Source organism: Ambystoma mexicanum, chromosome 2q (genome assembly GCF_040938575.1).
Source record: "Ambystoma mexicanum isolate Mex_15411 chromosome 2q, UKY_AmexF1_1, whole genome shotgun sequence".
In the NCBI taxonomy this organism is placed as follows: Eukaryota; Metazoa; Chordata; class Amphibia; order Caudata; family Ambystomatidae; genus Ambystoma; species Ambystoma mexicanum.
In genome coordinates, this window is record NC_090924.1 from 410,200,760 (window position 1) to 410,217,708 (window position 16,949).

The 16,949-nt window shown below is 44.6% G+C and overlaps 1 protein-coding gene across 1 annotated transcript in view; it reads left to right on the forward strand.

Moving 5' to 3' along the window:
- The window catches only part of LOC138569457 (metalloproteinase inhibitor 1-like), a 105,415-nt gene extending 90,873 nt beyond the window's left edge, over window positions 1-14,542 (forward strand). The window contains exons 5-6 of the mRNA XM_069647439.1: window positions 11,541-11,662; window positions 12,609-14,542. Of these exons, the coding sequence (XP_069503540.1) occupies window positions 11,541-11,662; window positions 12,609-12,746 (260 nt within the window). The 3' untranslated portion in view covers window positions 12,747-14,542. The remainder of the gene's footprint in view (window positions 1-11,540; window positions 11,663-12,608) is intronic.
- Window positions 14,543-16,949: the final 2,407 nt, after the last annotated feature.

Consider the following 16,949-nt stretch of genomic DNA (forward strand, 5'->3'; position numbering starts at 1 on the left):
ACTGGGTCTAACGATTACTTGCACTGCCTGTTTTCCTCCCCATCTAGGTGGTCTGCAGATTTCGTCCTCCTAACTCTTTAGACCCTTCGGTATTGTGTATATATTGTATTTGATTGGAATGTGTTGGTTTACTTGAGTTTTATCGTGATTCTTTACTATGGTCAATGTTACAGAGGCCTTGTAATAAATGTGTCTATATTGTTAATATAACACCTGCTTGGAGTGATTTGTAAGTGTCCTTGCTTTGTGTGCTCATTGCGGGCTTTCAGTCACCCTCACCCCTCTTGAGACCTAGTCTTGACTGCCGCGATCGCTACCTTGATTGGTCTGGCTTGTCCAGAGGTTACCCTGTTCCAAGAAACTAGGCTGGCCTTCTGAACCTCTGCCCCTCCAGGACAGAGTTCAGAAATCCATCTTAACAAATTGGTGGAAGCAGTGGGATACGACTCAAGGTATCCAGTGTTGCGCACAGGCGAAGGTATTTCGAGTTATTCCTACCAGGACACGTAGTGAATTGTCGTAGTATAACTTTTAAAAGGCCATAGTCCTATCTAACAGTATGGAAACAAATACCTTGTTAACTTTAAATGCTTCTAAATCCGAAACATTGAAAAAGATGTGTGCTGAGAGAGGTGTCTCCTCTCAAGGCACCAAATTGGATATGATCCAAAGAATCGTGGCGTGGCAAGAAGCGCAGCTTGACGCTATAACTTCCGAGGACAGTGCAGAAGGAGGTGGGGCTGCTCTCACTGCACTGGTCCACCGCGACCATGAGGACAGGGAGGATGTGATGTCTAATGTTTCCTCTGCCAGTGTTGATGGGGAGGCCATTCTTGAATTCAAGAAGCAAGAACTGCTGTTAAGGCAGAAGGAGCTTGATTTCAACATGGCCAAACTAAAAATCGAACAAGCAGAAAAACAGAAAGACAGGGATCACCAGTTGGACCTGGCCAAGCTTCAGGTTGCAAATGGATCCAAGGGTCATGGACATGGGTCTGGGGCCTCCTCTCATCCAAGGTTTCCAAAAGATCTGCTCAGTGTGTATGAGGAAAAGAATGACATTATGGACTGGCTGAATACATTTGAGTATGCACGTGAAGTTCAACAAGTTGACAATGCTGAAAAGATTGCCTGGTTACTCAGCAGACTGCCCCATTCTGGCTGTAGTGCTATTATGGAAATGTCGAAGGCTGAGCGAGCAGATTTTGCAAAATTGAAGCAAACTCTCATTTTAAAGTTTGGAAAACTCCTGCCCAATATTTAAAACGATTCTGAGAGTATAAGAAAAAACAAGGTGGTACTTGGGTATCTTATGTAACCGAATCCTTAAAAAACTTGACTGGCTGGGTCGAAGGTTATAAGGTTTCTAAGTTTGAAGGCATGATAAGTCTTGTCATGCTGGAACATATTTTTGCATCTTCTTCCCCGAAGCTTAAGCAGCATTTGGCTGATTCTAAGGAGATAGATCCAAAGAAACTTGCCATTGCAGCAGATTTATGGGTGTCACATCGAGTGTCCCATAAGGACAAAACTCATCCTGGTAAGCAGGAGGAAGGGAAAAAGTCCAAAGATAAGGAGGGTGGAGAATCTGATAAATCTTCTTCTCAAAAGGGCCACAAAAAGAAAAATAAGGGTAAGACACAAGAGAACTCACAGGGTAGTGGAGGTCAGCCTCCGAACAGAACTCTGGTTATAGTAAGCCTCCCTATGTAAACAGACCCAATGGATCTTGGTTTGCTTGTGGAGCGACTGAACATGTGAAGGGAGATCCCCGGTGTAAGGTTAAACCTTTGGGGGTCCACTCCACTAATCTGGCCTTCTCCTCCTACGAGGAAGAAGAGATTACAGGAGCATCCTTCTCCTCAGACTCCTTGCCCAGTGGGATAGAAGCTGAGGTAGTTTTAGTTTCCCTTGGTTCCTGGGAGCCTAAAGTCGCAGAGACTTATGCTAGGATTCCAGATAACTCCAAGCACTACTTTAAAGACAGTGTGCTAATCAATGGAGTAGATACTCCAGCTCTTAGGGATAGTGGGTGCAGTCGAACTGTAGTGGATTCTTTCTTGGTAGACTCAGAGGAAGTTGCCATAGCTACTCTGATGCCCACTAAGTTGGCTGATGGCCCACCTTGCATGTTTCCAGTAATACCTGTAAATCTTACTTTAAATGGTACAGCAGTCAGGATTCCAGTGAGCATTCAGAGAAACATCCCAGGAAAGGTCTTGTTGGGCAACGATCTCAGAGCTTTAGGGCTCGTGGGAGACACTGCTGACAGACCCTGCACACGGTCTCAAACAGGGGCAGCATTGGCCAAGACCAATGCGCTGCCACAGCCAAAGGGGAAACCCAAGGCTAAAGGAGTAAGAAAATCAAAACGAGGGAAAGAGAATATTCCCCGAACTCACCTACCACTGCGGTGGAGGAAGTTGGTCAATCGCCCGGACCTGACGAGGAGGTGGCGATGCCTGAAGTATTTGACCCAAATGACCATCCTGAACTAAAAGACTTGTTAGTAGAAGGTGGTCCTGACAGGGAAGTATTCAGTAAAGGCCAACGTGAGTGCCCATCTCTGGAAGGCCTAAGGAGACAAGCCTGCTCCCAGCTTGGGGGTGAACCTCCTGGGAAGCATCAGATTTATTGGGAATGTGGACTCCTATATAGTGAGCCCAACTAGTCTACAGAAGGAGACCATAGGAGGTTGGTGGTTCCTCTTACTGTAAGACCCTTCCTCCTGCAGCTGGCGCATGAATTGCCCCTTGCTGGTCACCTTGGTATTAAGAGGACCAAGCAAAGGTTATCCATGCACTTCTACTGGCCCAAGATGGGGGTGCAAGTAGAAAGTCACTGCAGGAGTTGTGCCTCCTGCCAGTTCTCTGGTAAGAGTGGCTCAACAATCCAAGCTCCATTGGTACCACTCCCAGTTGTGGGAATACCATTTGAAAGGGTAGGGATCGACATTGTTTGTCCCCTTGACCCGCAAACATCCTCAGGCAATAGGTTTATCCTGGTGCTAGTCGACTATGCTACCAGATATCCTGAGGCCATCCCATTGAAAACTGTAACTGCCAATTCATTTGCAAAAGCGTTACTTGGCATTTTTGCTAGGGTTGGCTTCCCTAAAAAAGTTGTGTCTGACAGAGGCAGCAACTTTATGTCAAAGTATATGCAGGCTATGTGGAAAGCATGTGGGGTTACCTACACATTCTCTTCTGCATACCACCCCCAGACCAATGGTCTGGTGGAATGTTTCAACAGAACATTAAAGAGCATGATTGGGGCTCTGGAAGAACCTCAGAGAAGAAAATGGGATCTTCTTTTACCATGCTTACTGTTTGCCTACCGAGAGGTACCACAGGAGGGTGTTGGCTTCAGCCCCTTCGAACTTCTGTTTGGTCACCCTGTACGGGGACCCTTAGCCATCGTCAAGGAGGGATGGGAGATGCCCACTCCCCCTATTACTACCAATGTAGTAGACTATGTGCTCGGGCTCAGAAAACGGATGGTACTTCTGATGGGTCTGGCTAGTGATAAATTGAAGGCAGGACAAGCGCTGGTGAAACATTGGTACGACCAGAAAGCTTCCCTCATCAACTTTACACCTGGTCAGCAAGTCCTGATCATGAATCCCATAAGGCCTAGAGCTTTACAGGATAAATTGCCAGGCCCTTACAGAGTGGTGGAGCCCCTGGGTGAGGTTAACTATTTAGTGGACCTTGGAAGGCCTGGACAGGCTCCAAAAGTGTTCCACATAAATAGGCTGAATGCTTTTGTCCAAAGAGTCGAAATCGCAGCACTGCTACTGGCTTCAGATGTTGAGGAAGAGGAGTCTAAACCTCTCCCCGACCTGTTCCAAAGCGGTCCTTCAGATAGCTCCTTTGAGGGTGTCTGAGTGGCCCCTCACCTGACTTCTGATCAGCAAGCTGAGTTGAAAAGTTTGCTTAGGCAATTTTCCCCCCTGTTTTCGCAGTCCCCTGGTTTGACTCCTTGGTGCAAACATAACATAGACACAGGAGACAGCGTTCCTACCAAAAGTAGAGGATACAGGATGTCAGACAAAATATGTTTTTACATTAAGACAGAGCTCAACAAAATGTTAGATCTTGGGGTGATTGAACCAGCTAGTAGTCCTTGGTCCAGCCCTGTGGTTTTGGTTCCAAAAGCAGGCACTTCTGAACTGAGGTTCTGCATGGATTACAGGGCACTGAATGCTGTCACCAAGACAGATGCACACCCCTTGCCTCGAACAGATGAGCTGGTGGATACCTTGGGTGCCTCCAAGTACCTCAGCACGTTTGACCTCACTGCGGGCTATTGGCAAATAGCCTTAGCAGAACATGCCAAGGAGAAGACAGCATTTTCCACTCCAGACGGCCTTTACCAATTCAGGGTAATGCCGTTCGGGTTGAAGAATGCACCTGCCACTTTCCAGAGGCTTGTGAATCATGTGTTGAATGGGTTGGATGAATTCTGTCTTGCATATCTGGATGATATAGCAGTTTTCAGTGCCACCTGGGAAGACCATAAGAAACACCTCGGGATTGTGCTACAGGCTCTTCAGAAAGCACACTTGACCATAAAGGCTAGTAAATGCCAGATTAGACAAGGCTCAGTGGTTTACCTTGGACATAAAGTAGGTGGATGGAGGATACAGCCTCTACCCAGTAAAGTACAAGAAGTACAAGACTGGCCTACCCCCACTACACAGACCCAAGTGAGAGCCTTCTTAGGACTCAAGGGGTATTACCGCAACTTCATGGCAGACTATGGTACCATAGCTGCCCCTGTGACTGCCCTCACCACTCCGAAGAAACCCAAGAAGGTAACTTGGACCAACGAATGTGAGAAGGCCTTCAACGGCTTAAAAGACTCCTTGTGCCAAGCCGCTGTCCTCAGGGCCCCTGATTATCAAAGACCTTTTTTTGTGCAGACAGACACCTCTGACACTGGAATAGGAGCTGTACTATCGCAAGTAGATGAGAAGGGTAAGGAACACCCTATTGGTTTCATTAGTCGCCAGCTTAAGGACAGAGAGCTCAGATGGTCCACAGTGGAGAAAGAATGTTTCTCTGTTGTATGGGCCCTACGGAAGCTGAGGCCCTACCTCTATGGGACCCACTTCACTGTGCAAACTGAGCATAAGCCCTTAAAGTGCCTGATGAACATGAAGGGAGAGAATCCAAAGTTGCTTAGGTGGTCCATAAGCCTCCAAGGCTTTGACTTCACTATTGAACATAGGCCAGGTGTCCAACATAGCAATGCTGATGGGTTGTCCAGAATGTTTAACCGACCTGAACAAGAGACTCATCCAGGGGTGGATTAGTTCTGGGAGGGGCGAGTGTTAGTAAAGATTTCAAATTGTAGATAATTTTCCTTCCATGTGGCAACCCCCAAACTTTTTGCTGTTGTTTTACACCCTGATCTAGACTTTGCCAGAGAAGCGCAGCCTTCTGCCGCACTCCTCTGGGCTTTCTCCCCATTCTTACGGGGAAACTGACATGCCCTTAAGACAGTCAGTACCGGGAAACGTTGTTTTCCGTAGTTCATTTCTCATGTTGCAGCTTTCACGCAATATGACACAGGAGGGCACTGTAAGCTAAGTTACTGCTCTCTTGGGTCTCTAGTCACTCTACAGGCCCTAGACACTCTCTTTGGATTGTGGTGGCAGCGATCGTTTCTTTGTGTTTTGAGCTCCTTTTGGCTGTTTAAGTGCGTTTCTCGCGCTTAGCCCAAAATGGTGGCCTGGCTTCCAAAATGGCCAGACCACGAGGCTCTTTGTCCTGTCCGCTGACCGTCTTGCCCCCTCACCTTCCGCAGGTCGAGCCGACATGGGGCCTTCCTTATTTAGGCATATAATTTCCCGCGAAACACAGATGCTTTCGCAGGCTTCTACAGGCCTTGTGTGTGCCTCCAGGATGTGGGCTGGGATGTCTGGTCCCAATACACATCCTGGGTGCCAGAGAGTCTAGTGTGTCTTGAACGCCTGGGATCACAGTGGTCCGTGATAGGTCCATGTATGGTGTGAGTGTTTTGTGAGCAGATCTCCCATTGGGTCCTCTCCGTTTTGGCGCGAAGGGAACCCTGGATAAGAGGAGGCTGGAAACACCACTACCATGTCGATCTCCTGAGTTCTCATGAACAAGGGATATAGGAGCCAAGTATACTGCAACTACGAGGCTGAACTGAGGAATCACTGGTGACCCGCTGAAGGACTGCTCATCTGCACTCCTGTCGCCCTGTGAGACCATTCTGCCCCTGATCGAACGAGAAGGCCTCTACTGGTACTTCGACTCTTTGGAATAGTGGGAACAACTATACTCGGCATCTTCATCATCTCCTGCACGTAAGCCTTCGGAAGCGTCCCTGGGCCATCCAGCAGACTGACCAGCCTACACAGGAGTCTTGCTCTGTTACCGCCGTCAGGTTGTGTTGTATTCCGAGTCCTTAGCACTCTCACACGATTCGTACACTTGGCATTCCCAGGTCTGAGGTGAGAAGTGTGCATTGGGCTGAAATACACACGGCCGCTTCGTTGCCCTGCTGTGGTAACAAACTGTGCGGGTTCGCTGTGTTTGGGACATCCTCAACTCTAACTTCTGCTGCCGCGGAATCTACACAACGCCGAGACGCCCCCTGCTTGTATCTGAACCTGCCAGCACTGAAACTGACACGGAGAAGCCTGGGTCTGCCTGCATCGGGGACCGGTGAGTAGCAACACTAGGAACCGGTCGCCCTCCTGCAGTAGCCTGTAGCTTTTCCTCGCTGTGTTAAACAGCACGCCTTTTTCGCACTTGCGCTCTGCTTCTGCCCACAAGTGGAGGCCGCACTTGAGTAGCGGAGATCTGTTCGCACTCCTTTGTTCACCGCTCTGAACTGCCTCATTTCCTTGAAGAAACTCCCCTTGGCCCGTTGGCACCAGCGTGTGCAGGTACTTTTGAGCACAAGGCTCCACTCTTCGTAGGGCTCGGACTTCCTTCTAGTTAGGTGGCCTCTGAAGGCGAACTGGGTCTAACGATTACTTGCACTGCCTGTTTTCCTCCCCATCTAGGTGGTCTGTATATTTCGTGCTTCTAACTCTTTAGACCCTTCGGTATTGTATATATATTGTATTTGATTGTGATGTGTTGGTTTACTTGAGTTTTACCGTGATTCTTTACTATGGTCAATGTTACAGAGGCCTTGTAATAAATGTGTCTATATTTTTAATATAACACCTGCTTGGAGTGATTTGTAAGTGTCCCTGCTTTGTGTGCTCATTGCGGGCTTTCTGTCACCCTCACCCCTCTTGAGACCTAGTCTTGACCGCTGCGATCGCTACCTTGATTGGTCTGGCTTGTCCAGAGGTTACTCTGTTCCAAGACACTAGGCTGGCCTTCTGAACCTCTGCCCCTCCAGGACAGAGTTCAGAAATCCATCTTAACAGTGTGACATGCATCAGCAACCAGATTGCTTTCAAACCTATATGCATCTGGTCTTGGGACTCCTCAAAATTCAGGGCTGGTCTAAAAAATATCCTTTCTTACCAGAATGTTCTTTCCTGTAAATGGCTTAGACACATTTAAATGAATCTCCATTTTCTCAAACGAGAATATCACTGGTTTTCACCAGAGGTCATTAATGGGAATACCAGACAAACTGTTATCGACGCACCCATGGACTTTCTAATAGGCCAATATATAACCAAATGTTTGGATTCATCTATGGGATACAGATATTTCTTTTAAAAAAAAACATTTAATGGAAGATTACCTGTGACATATCGAGAGCCCATTCAAGAGACCTTTAGTTTTAAAAATGTGCCTAGATATACTAGGATCTGTGTGATTACTATGAAAATAAATCCAGAAGAAAATGTCGATTTATTTCTCCCCACACGTGGCACTGCAATTAAATGCAGGGGGAGACCCCCTACAGCCCCCATACTTCTGTCATATGTTATATTACCCCAACCCACCCAATCCCCACACATATCATATCATTTTGAGGATATGCTCAGTTTGAAATTCAGCATTTTGTGTTCAGGATTTTCTTTTTCTGTATTTTGGTACATCCTATAGCCAAAGTCAAAGCCAGGTGGCCCAAGAACCTGGCAGATACATGCCCTTTTTGTCCTGAAAACTGGAATTCCTACAACATTTTCTCTTTTTATGTCCACAGCACAGTGACATCAGATGTAGAAATTTGAAAAATTGCCTATTAAATAGAGGTATTCAATGCTTAATTAAAAGAGAAGACTTGTGTGAAAGGGCAAATGCAATAAATCTCCTTTTGCTGTTTGTTACTATCTGGATAAGGCCTGGAGGAGAGAAAATCTAGCAATTATTAGCCCTCAGAATAGCGAATCTACTGTAGTTTTTTAGGTATACATCACGAGTGTAATTATTTTGTTTATATGGAAAATGTAGCACAAATGAAAAGTAAAACTAATATTAATTGATGTAGCAGAATCTTATCAATTTTATAATGATCAGGATTTGCACTTGAAGTGAGAAAGATGTGCTCATTGTTTTGTGGATGGTTAAGGACATGTATATTAATTGTATGCTTTAATGATTTCATTTTATGCACAGCTTTTTTATGTACTTTTATGGTTACATACCGAAATAAAGTAATTATGATGATGACGTGTTACAAATAATACATTACAGAAGTGTGGTCCTTCGAGCAGTTCATAAATTGGTCGGTTCGCCTTGTTTTATCTAATTGACTTTAAACACCACCTGTTCCTTTAAAAGCGAGTCCTGGATTTAATAATCTATGACAAGAAATAAACACACACTGTTGTATGGTTCACCGTGCTATTGTTACCCTTTTACGTTTGCAGACTGAGGCCAGATTATCAAAGATTTGCACTGGTGCTAAACAGTGAGCAGATGCTTTGATAATGCAAAATGGAGCAAGCAGATTTCGTCACATCCATATTATCTAAAATCGTGTGCACTAGGGCAAACTTTAATCAGGCTGTTTTTGCACTATATTTGCTGCATAAAATGCAACCAAAGGTGTCTACTACATTTCTTTCAATGTTACGCAGCAAACATAGCAAATTAAACAGCGTGTGCCGATTTCCCCCGGTGAAAACATGCTGAGATAATAACAATTGGGGCTATACCTTTTTGCTCCATTCTTTATTATCAGAGCAGACAAATTGGTGCTAAATTCATTTGCTCCACTTTTTTGCTGCAGTGCAAATCTTTGATGATCTGACCCCTGGTGGTTACTTATCTTTGGGCCAAGGAACACATAGTGCAGATTTCCCGGCTGGTTGCCTTTAGGCGAGGTTTGCATGGTTGCCCCTGAGTGAGACGGCTAGTGCAAGCAAAGACTCGTTCCATGCCATTTCTTCTTGGACTCCACTGCGTGCTGTGGTGGATATAATGCCAGTAAGTGGGGAAGCGCACTTGGGCACCCTCTTGCAACAATGGCAGGCTAACACTGATGTGCAAATGCTGAACCCATGGAAGAGGCAGGTCAAAGCCATGTGTCTCAGATGCTGGAAGTGTAAAAAATGTGCGAGTGAAGAAATTCGTGTCCTGCCCTTGCTGTGATCGTCAATCACCTGCAACCGGGAAGGGCATAGCATGTCTTTTTATAAAATCAATGGCACACAGAAGTGCTGCCAAGGGTTCTGGGTAATGATCTAGTCTTCAGAGCCAAACAGCATCTCCACACAGGTTAGGAGGCAGCAAGTTCCCACTCCCCACTCCCCGGCGATCTGATCGTGCCTCATATGGCTCTTCAGGCTATACAGCATCCACAAACCGTGTGGTATAACCACCTGCCATATAACTGGGGACATCCCTAAACCCAGCTCAGGAACAGCTGTTCAGCTTCATAACCAAATTGCCTTGAAAAGGACCCCTGAGGGTCGAAATAAGTATCGGCAATGCAATTAAAATACTTGTTGGACATCACAACCAGTGATGTATTTCTGAGTTATTACTAAGAGAGAACACGCTCTCATTCTCATTCCTGATACCTGGTGCGAGTTGGAAGGGTTCAAACCGCAATTGCTTTCTACTTCTGCATGTGACCCATGCAACGGCCCCTCCGCCTTGCTTCTGCCCACTGCACAGCTTTCCCTCCACTTGCCAGCCCGCCAGCAGCCTATCAATACATGCTGGCCACCGGCCTGCCAACTGCACACTGCTCTCTCTCTCTCTTTGTGGTTTCCCTCTCTGTGAACACTTTGCCATAGTAACGCCACTTTTCAGGGGAGCCGGAACACAGTGGTTTTCTCCACAGTTGTTTTCACATTTCTTTGCAGAGACAGTAGCAAAAAGCTTTAGCATCCATAGGTCAGTGCAATGGCATGGATTTGGAGACTAACTTGCAGTATGTAACCTTGCTCCATGATTTTATGAAAGGAGAGGGCATTGTGCAAGCCATTCAGCAAGGAATGCTAAACCTGTTTCTCCCGTTATCCTCATCACACCAGGATGTGGTGAGCAGGAGGAAAAAAAGACTCCCAATGTGGATGCCAACAGGAGAACAATTCCCTGGATTCCTGTCCCTTATGCCTGACTCTTGGCGGATCACCAGATCTGGGGCACCTCCCTGCCCCCATCCTGTTGGGGAGGAGCACCATGTTCTGGCTTTTGCCTGCCCCGCCTGTCACCTTCCTCAATCCCTCAATCTCTGTCGCTGAAACTGCTTCGGGAAAAGCAGACAAGGCAGGGAGACATTAGGTATGCCAAACATATGCAGGGTTGCCAAAGCCTGAAAGATGCAGTGAAGGCACATAGAACAACAATGGCTCAATTGTCTGTTGCACCTAATAGCCCTATCTCCTATTTCATTAGTCTTCTGTCTAAGCAGGTGTCAGTGAAGCATTAGACAGGAACCAAAAACTGCTTCGGGAAAAGCAGACAAGGCAGGGAGACATTAGGTATGCCAAACATATGCAGGGTTGCCAAAGCCTGAAAGATGCAGTGAAGGCACATAGAACAACAATGGCTCAATTGTCTGTTGCACCTAATAGCCCTATCTCCTATTTCATTAGTCTTCTGTCTAAGCAGGTGTCAGTGAAGCATTAGACAGGAACCAAAAACAGACACATTCGGAATTCCACCCATTTACTGCTACAAACAGGCTTCTTCCCATAGAGTGGGTCTGTACAGTTCTAACCATTGAAAAATGTCTTACACAATGGGTTTTCGCAAAACATTAATATGCACCTTCTCTAATTATATTTTTATTTTATTATTTATAGCGCAAACCTATATCAAGGGCAGCGGAGTGTTTTACACCAGGAGAGTGCCAGAGTCGGGCTCAGCATTTTATACAGCAGCAGAGTACTGTTGGTGGCAGATAAGCAACAGGTCGCCCTCCAGAAGGTTTGGCCTACAATTCCCAACAGGCACTGCAAGCATAGTTAGTCGGTTGAAGGGTGTTTTGGGCCAAAACATCTGCAGGGTGACAGGTTGCCTAACCCTGATGTAGTAAATTGAAGAGATTATGTGAACATTTCTCACGAGATAGTGCAATATGTACAGGCTTGATGGCTGATGCTAGTGGAATATTTGACCTTTTTTTTTGCTTTGCAGTTTCCAGCAGTGATGGTCACGCGTCTTTGGGCCTATGCAGCTTTGTCAAGCTCCTAAGCGCGATGCCCCCCAAGCAGATTACAGGCATGCAGAACGCCTATGCCAAAGGGTGTGGATGTGAGGTGAGTGTGCCTGAAAACACTATCCATTGTTGAACAAAAAAGAGAAATAATTGGAAAAGGGAAGTGAACGGGGTAGATGAAGTCAGGAGGAATGGGAAGAGGGACATGCCTAAGAGCAGGCATGCCAGTGGGAAGGGCAAAAGAAGTGCGTCATGAGAGCTGAACCAGCAGATTAAGCAAATCAAATCCATCCTGAGTAGAATCTTTACTGAAGCTGCTCATTGCTCAGTACAGACTGAAGGGGCTCAGTGTGAGGATGGTGGTATTTTCAAAAGCAGGTGGGATGTTAAATGCCTCCTGTAGCAACCGAGATTTGAAGTATTTATCCCATGCAACATATTGGAAATCTATTTTCTAAATACCGCATGTTAAGGGGTAGAAATGAGTCAGAAAAATATCATGTTTTAGTACAAGATTAAAGTCAAATATTAGTACAGTCCTGCCAATCATGTATTTTTCCCTACGTTTTCGTTTGTAAAAATGCATTTGCTTGCCTGTTTGAGGGATTGAAATGCATGTGGGACAGTAGTAGTTCACGATGCTGCAGCCCAATGGGGGACAATTGTGCACAACACGTTTTTACTGAAGACCCTTCTTTGTATTCTTGCACAAGGGTGGTGAGAATGCAAGCATACCAGTGCTCACCTTCTCTCCCCCTTTGCAATTCCCAGGCATCTTTTTGAGGCTGGAGGATGGAGCTTTGCACTGCAAAAGCTATAAAGACTCTCATAGTAAAAAATAAAGGAGGAAGCTTGAGGTAAATAATAGCCTGGTGAATATGGAAAGTCTTGTTATACCTACGATATAGCCCCACTTCAGCGTAGACAGCAATCTTATTTTTCAGTCGAAGAATAATTATGAAAATGAATTTCTTTGCCGTTCCTACAGAGCGATTCTTATTTCACTGTGTTAAAAAGCTCCTATTTTGTCTCCTTCTCTGCGCTAGATCATCCGTTGTGCTGAGGCGCCGTGTGCGTCTGACCCTAACCAGTGCATCCTTGAAGGTGGTGACTCCGGGAACCAGCAGCAGAACATGATGTGTGCGCCAGATGCAAACGCCATCTGCAGCTGGAAGACAATATGAAATGTGTGTTAGGAAGAACCTCACTCTGGCAGAGCGGTCAGAAGGATACAACCTCCTTCTCTACCATCCAAAGTGCATCCATTTATATCCTGAGTGGGGGTGCAATCAGACCCAGATTCCTGCTCCGACAGGAAATTACTGCGAAGCAACCAAACCTAACTTCACTACCCAAATCTCATGTTTTAGTACATATTTTCATTGAGCATATGAAGATATCAAGTAATTCTTAATGGCAGTCCTATAAACATCTTTACTGTTCCCATGCAGACCCAGCATCTCATGCGGGAACACAAGTAAAGAGAGAAATTAATCAAAACGAGTGCTAAAATGAACAACATGGGCCCAATTCTGAAAAAATCCGGCATCACAAATAGTGCAGTGCATGCACTTTTTTTATATGTTATGTGGTCTTATACCGCGCACTGCTAGCACATGCGTGGTCTCTTGGTGCTCTGGCAGATCTATAAAGGAAGAGGGTTTGAGGGGTTGTTAGTGTGATTGAGAGGGAGAAGAGCAAGGGAGCTTTGATGTGCTGCTGGCAAGTTCAGTTTGGAAAAAACTGTCACTGAGCCATGGCAAATTTTCTGGTTGGTAGCCGTCATGTGGTGTTGATCTATGGTTGTGGCTGGGTGCTCTGTGTGTGCTTGTGTTTAGTTTAATGGTGCATGTTGTCAGGTTTGATGTTTCCGTGTTTTAGGGAATTATCTTGTCACCTTATTCACAAAGGTGACCTGCATGGATCTGTGTTGTTTGACCGTGGGATAATTGTTTTTGGTGGAATTGACCATAGTCAATTTTGCTGTGACTACAATTTTACTGCAGCCAAACTAACCCAATCTATGTCCCCCACCCCACTATAGATCCCTCCACCCCCTCTTACCTTTCCCACATCCGCTGCCTCTCCTGACCCTGCAGTGTCAGTTCCGTCCCTCTAACGCGGGTCGGATTCGACAGCACAATGGCCCCTTTTGTTTTTTCTTTTTTTTTTGTCGCCCGCCTCCAATCTTCAGGAACCCACAAGGCCAAAAATACTGAACATGAGGAGCGGGGGATACCCCCGCAACCCCCACTGCCCATGTTTGGCATTCATTACCAAATTTAATTCAATCAAATCGATAGAATGGTACTGGTCGAATTCAGTCAGATGTACCATTCGATAAATATTATTCGATCAAATTGGGTAATAACACCTGCACATCTTGAGGGGATTGTGTGCCACTGCAAATGATGTGCTGATCAGCCGTCTTGCATACATTAGTGTTCTCCCAACACTAATACACAACTTGCTTTCGAGACCCAGTTCGGTGTTGGAAGATCATCTCACAGCGTTCCGCCCTTAAAGTGCCTGTCACTGCAAAATATAAATAAAGTGAAAATATTTCTAGCTATACCACTGCTGTTGCTAATGAGTCTGTTCTTCATATTTTGCCCAGATTAGGTGTCTCAAATTGTTTGAATATGCCCAGTTTGGGACTTTACACATCTTGAGTATATGTAGCTGAGCTAAGATCTGTTTTCATTAGCATTACCTGATATATAATTCACTTGATCGTTTTCCAATAAACTGTCTCTTGTGAAGGGTGGGATTAGTGGCCATGTGCCCAGTAAATAATAAATATCCAGGGATCCCAAATTCTGGTTTCCTAAATTCTCTGTGCGCCAACCAGCAAATCTTGCACCTGATTCTATAGGCATTCCATATTATTGCCTATTTTATGATGATGTTAAGGTTTTGTGAACTACTTTGCACTGTTTCTTCATTTAATAAAAATGCTTTCAAATATTGTCTTTCCTGACTTATGTTCTCAAGTCTTCCTTTTATTGGGTATTTATTTCCTTTCAGTTCAATTCTGTGTATTTAAATCATTTTAAGGTACTATAATGTCATTGGCAGTTTTAGTTATATGATGAAAAACTACAAGGTCAAATCCTTAGTGGTTTGTGAATGTCAGCCAAACCCTGACATGTTTTAATGGACACCAACACACATAAACTCTGATATGCATTTATTATTTGAGATGTAATACATTCTGTGCTAACCAGTTGCTTGACATTCTTAACTGAGTTGGGTGATGAAAAAAAACTGTGCAATAATACAATATATACTTATGGGTATACATTGCACTACTGGCACGTAAGTAATACTTTTCATAGAACAAGGTTTAGTTTGTTTTTCATTTATGAAACCATATTTTGAATCAAACTGTACAGTGAAATGGTCATAGTAATCTAACAATATAATAAAAGGCCAGATGTATGTTTGTCCCTGTATGTTTGTCCGATGCAGTAGCTTCACCTGTTGCTACTGCTAGAGGGAGCTGTTGGCTTAGGGTATTTAATGAACCTACTGTGTCAATGAAAACCTGCACTTTGGCCCATGTACACAGGCCTGTAGACTAGTCTGTAAAAAAACGAATATGAGGTATACATAATCAATTTCTGTCTTTATTACACACCAACAACACAATGCTGGTATCCAACATCACCACACGCTATAGTTGGCCTCGCTGTTACTGAACTCATACTTTTCCTACACCTTTTTGTTCAGTGATTTGTTTATACTTCGCAATATAATACACTCAGGAGCTCCTTATGGTCCTAAGTGTAATTTGACGATGGGGAGCCGCTACGTTTGCACTGCAAGTTGTGTTCCGCCCACCCCCTCTCTCCACCATGCAAATGAATGAAAATGTGTTGTGGCATGAATGGAAGGCATTAAAGCCTTATTCAAGGATTGCACACCTTCCTTTTACATTACGCCAAAATGAAGATGAGCTCTGCAGTGTGTAACACTGGTCACAGTGATTTCACCAATCTTTAGTCATACCCATTGGCTTTCCTAGACAACAGTGTAATCATGCTCAAGTACAGTGCCCATAGCTGGTTTGCACTCTGCCCAGACCATGGCCTGTGGCACAGTGTCACTGTCACTGTCTGCGGTGTCCAATGTGCTGAGGGTAGCACACATGGAATCTTCCACAGTCATGCATCCGGCACACTTCTCTTGCCTGCTTTACTCACAGATGTTACCTGATTGTATTGAGGCTTGGGCATACCCTTGATGAAGCCCAAACAGTATACACTCTCTGCTTGCTGGAAGTTCTCTACTGACATGGTCTGTGGCTATGCCCAAGACATACTTCTGTCCCCATTATATGTATGGCATGACAATGGGAAGCCCGGAAACTCGACTCACAAAACATCACAGTTGTATTCGCACCAAGAACTTTAAGGCACCAATGGTCAAGCATTTCCTGTTAAGAGGACACACAAAGGAAGGTATTAGGTAGACCATTCTAACAATGACCTTGGATCCAAATGTTGAAGATCGTCTTTTTTCATTTTGGAGCAATGACTTATTTTCAACACTAAGAGTTACATTACAGGACTGAATGAGTTCTTCTTTTTGAGTTACATTTTTGTTTGGAAGAAATTGTTCCATGCAGTCTGTTTGGCATTTGTCTGATATTACTTATTTATTGACTTACATCACTGAATGATTCACCCCTTTTCTTATTTTTGTAAATATATTTAAAAAATCCTGTAATATTATAAGTATGTAGTTCCTCCTTACATTACACAATATTTCATTCGATCATGTCCACTGTTGCTGCCAAATTTGAAATCACCTCTTCTTCATCTCAGAAATTTCCCCTGAATTCGGCAACATTAATTGTTCACTTTATGTAATTTGTGTTCTCTTTCACTGGTTCTCTCAATATTACATAGCATGGCGGCAAATGTGCCATTGTGCCAATTTGGCACATCAGGAAGTCAACTCTTCTAGATCTCAGTAAACCCGCATCAAGGAACTTCCTAAAGGGGTAGTTCACTCAAAAATGTTATGTTTTAAAAAGGTTGTCCATAATAATAAAAAAAAAATACATTGGCATGGTTTAAAAAAAAAGATCCTATGGGAAATCATTTCGAATGAGACCGTTAAAGTCTTCATTTTCAGCCACTTGGGTGCAACCATTTTGTAAGCTGAATCAGTTTCAGTTGTAAAAGTTAATTATTTGCTCTCGCGGCAACAATCATGCTACTGGGATTGCTGCTGGAGAGCAGAGCATTTTTCAACATAAAAACATAAAAATGCTTGGCCTTGTGAAAGGATTCAGCATCTTTTCACAGTCTGCATGTTTGTGATTTCTTTGGCACCTTGCCTAGACTGGCAAATGGAAATATTTGCACAGGTTGTGTGTG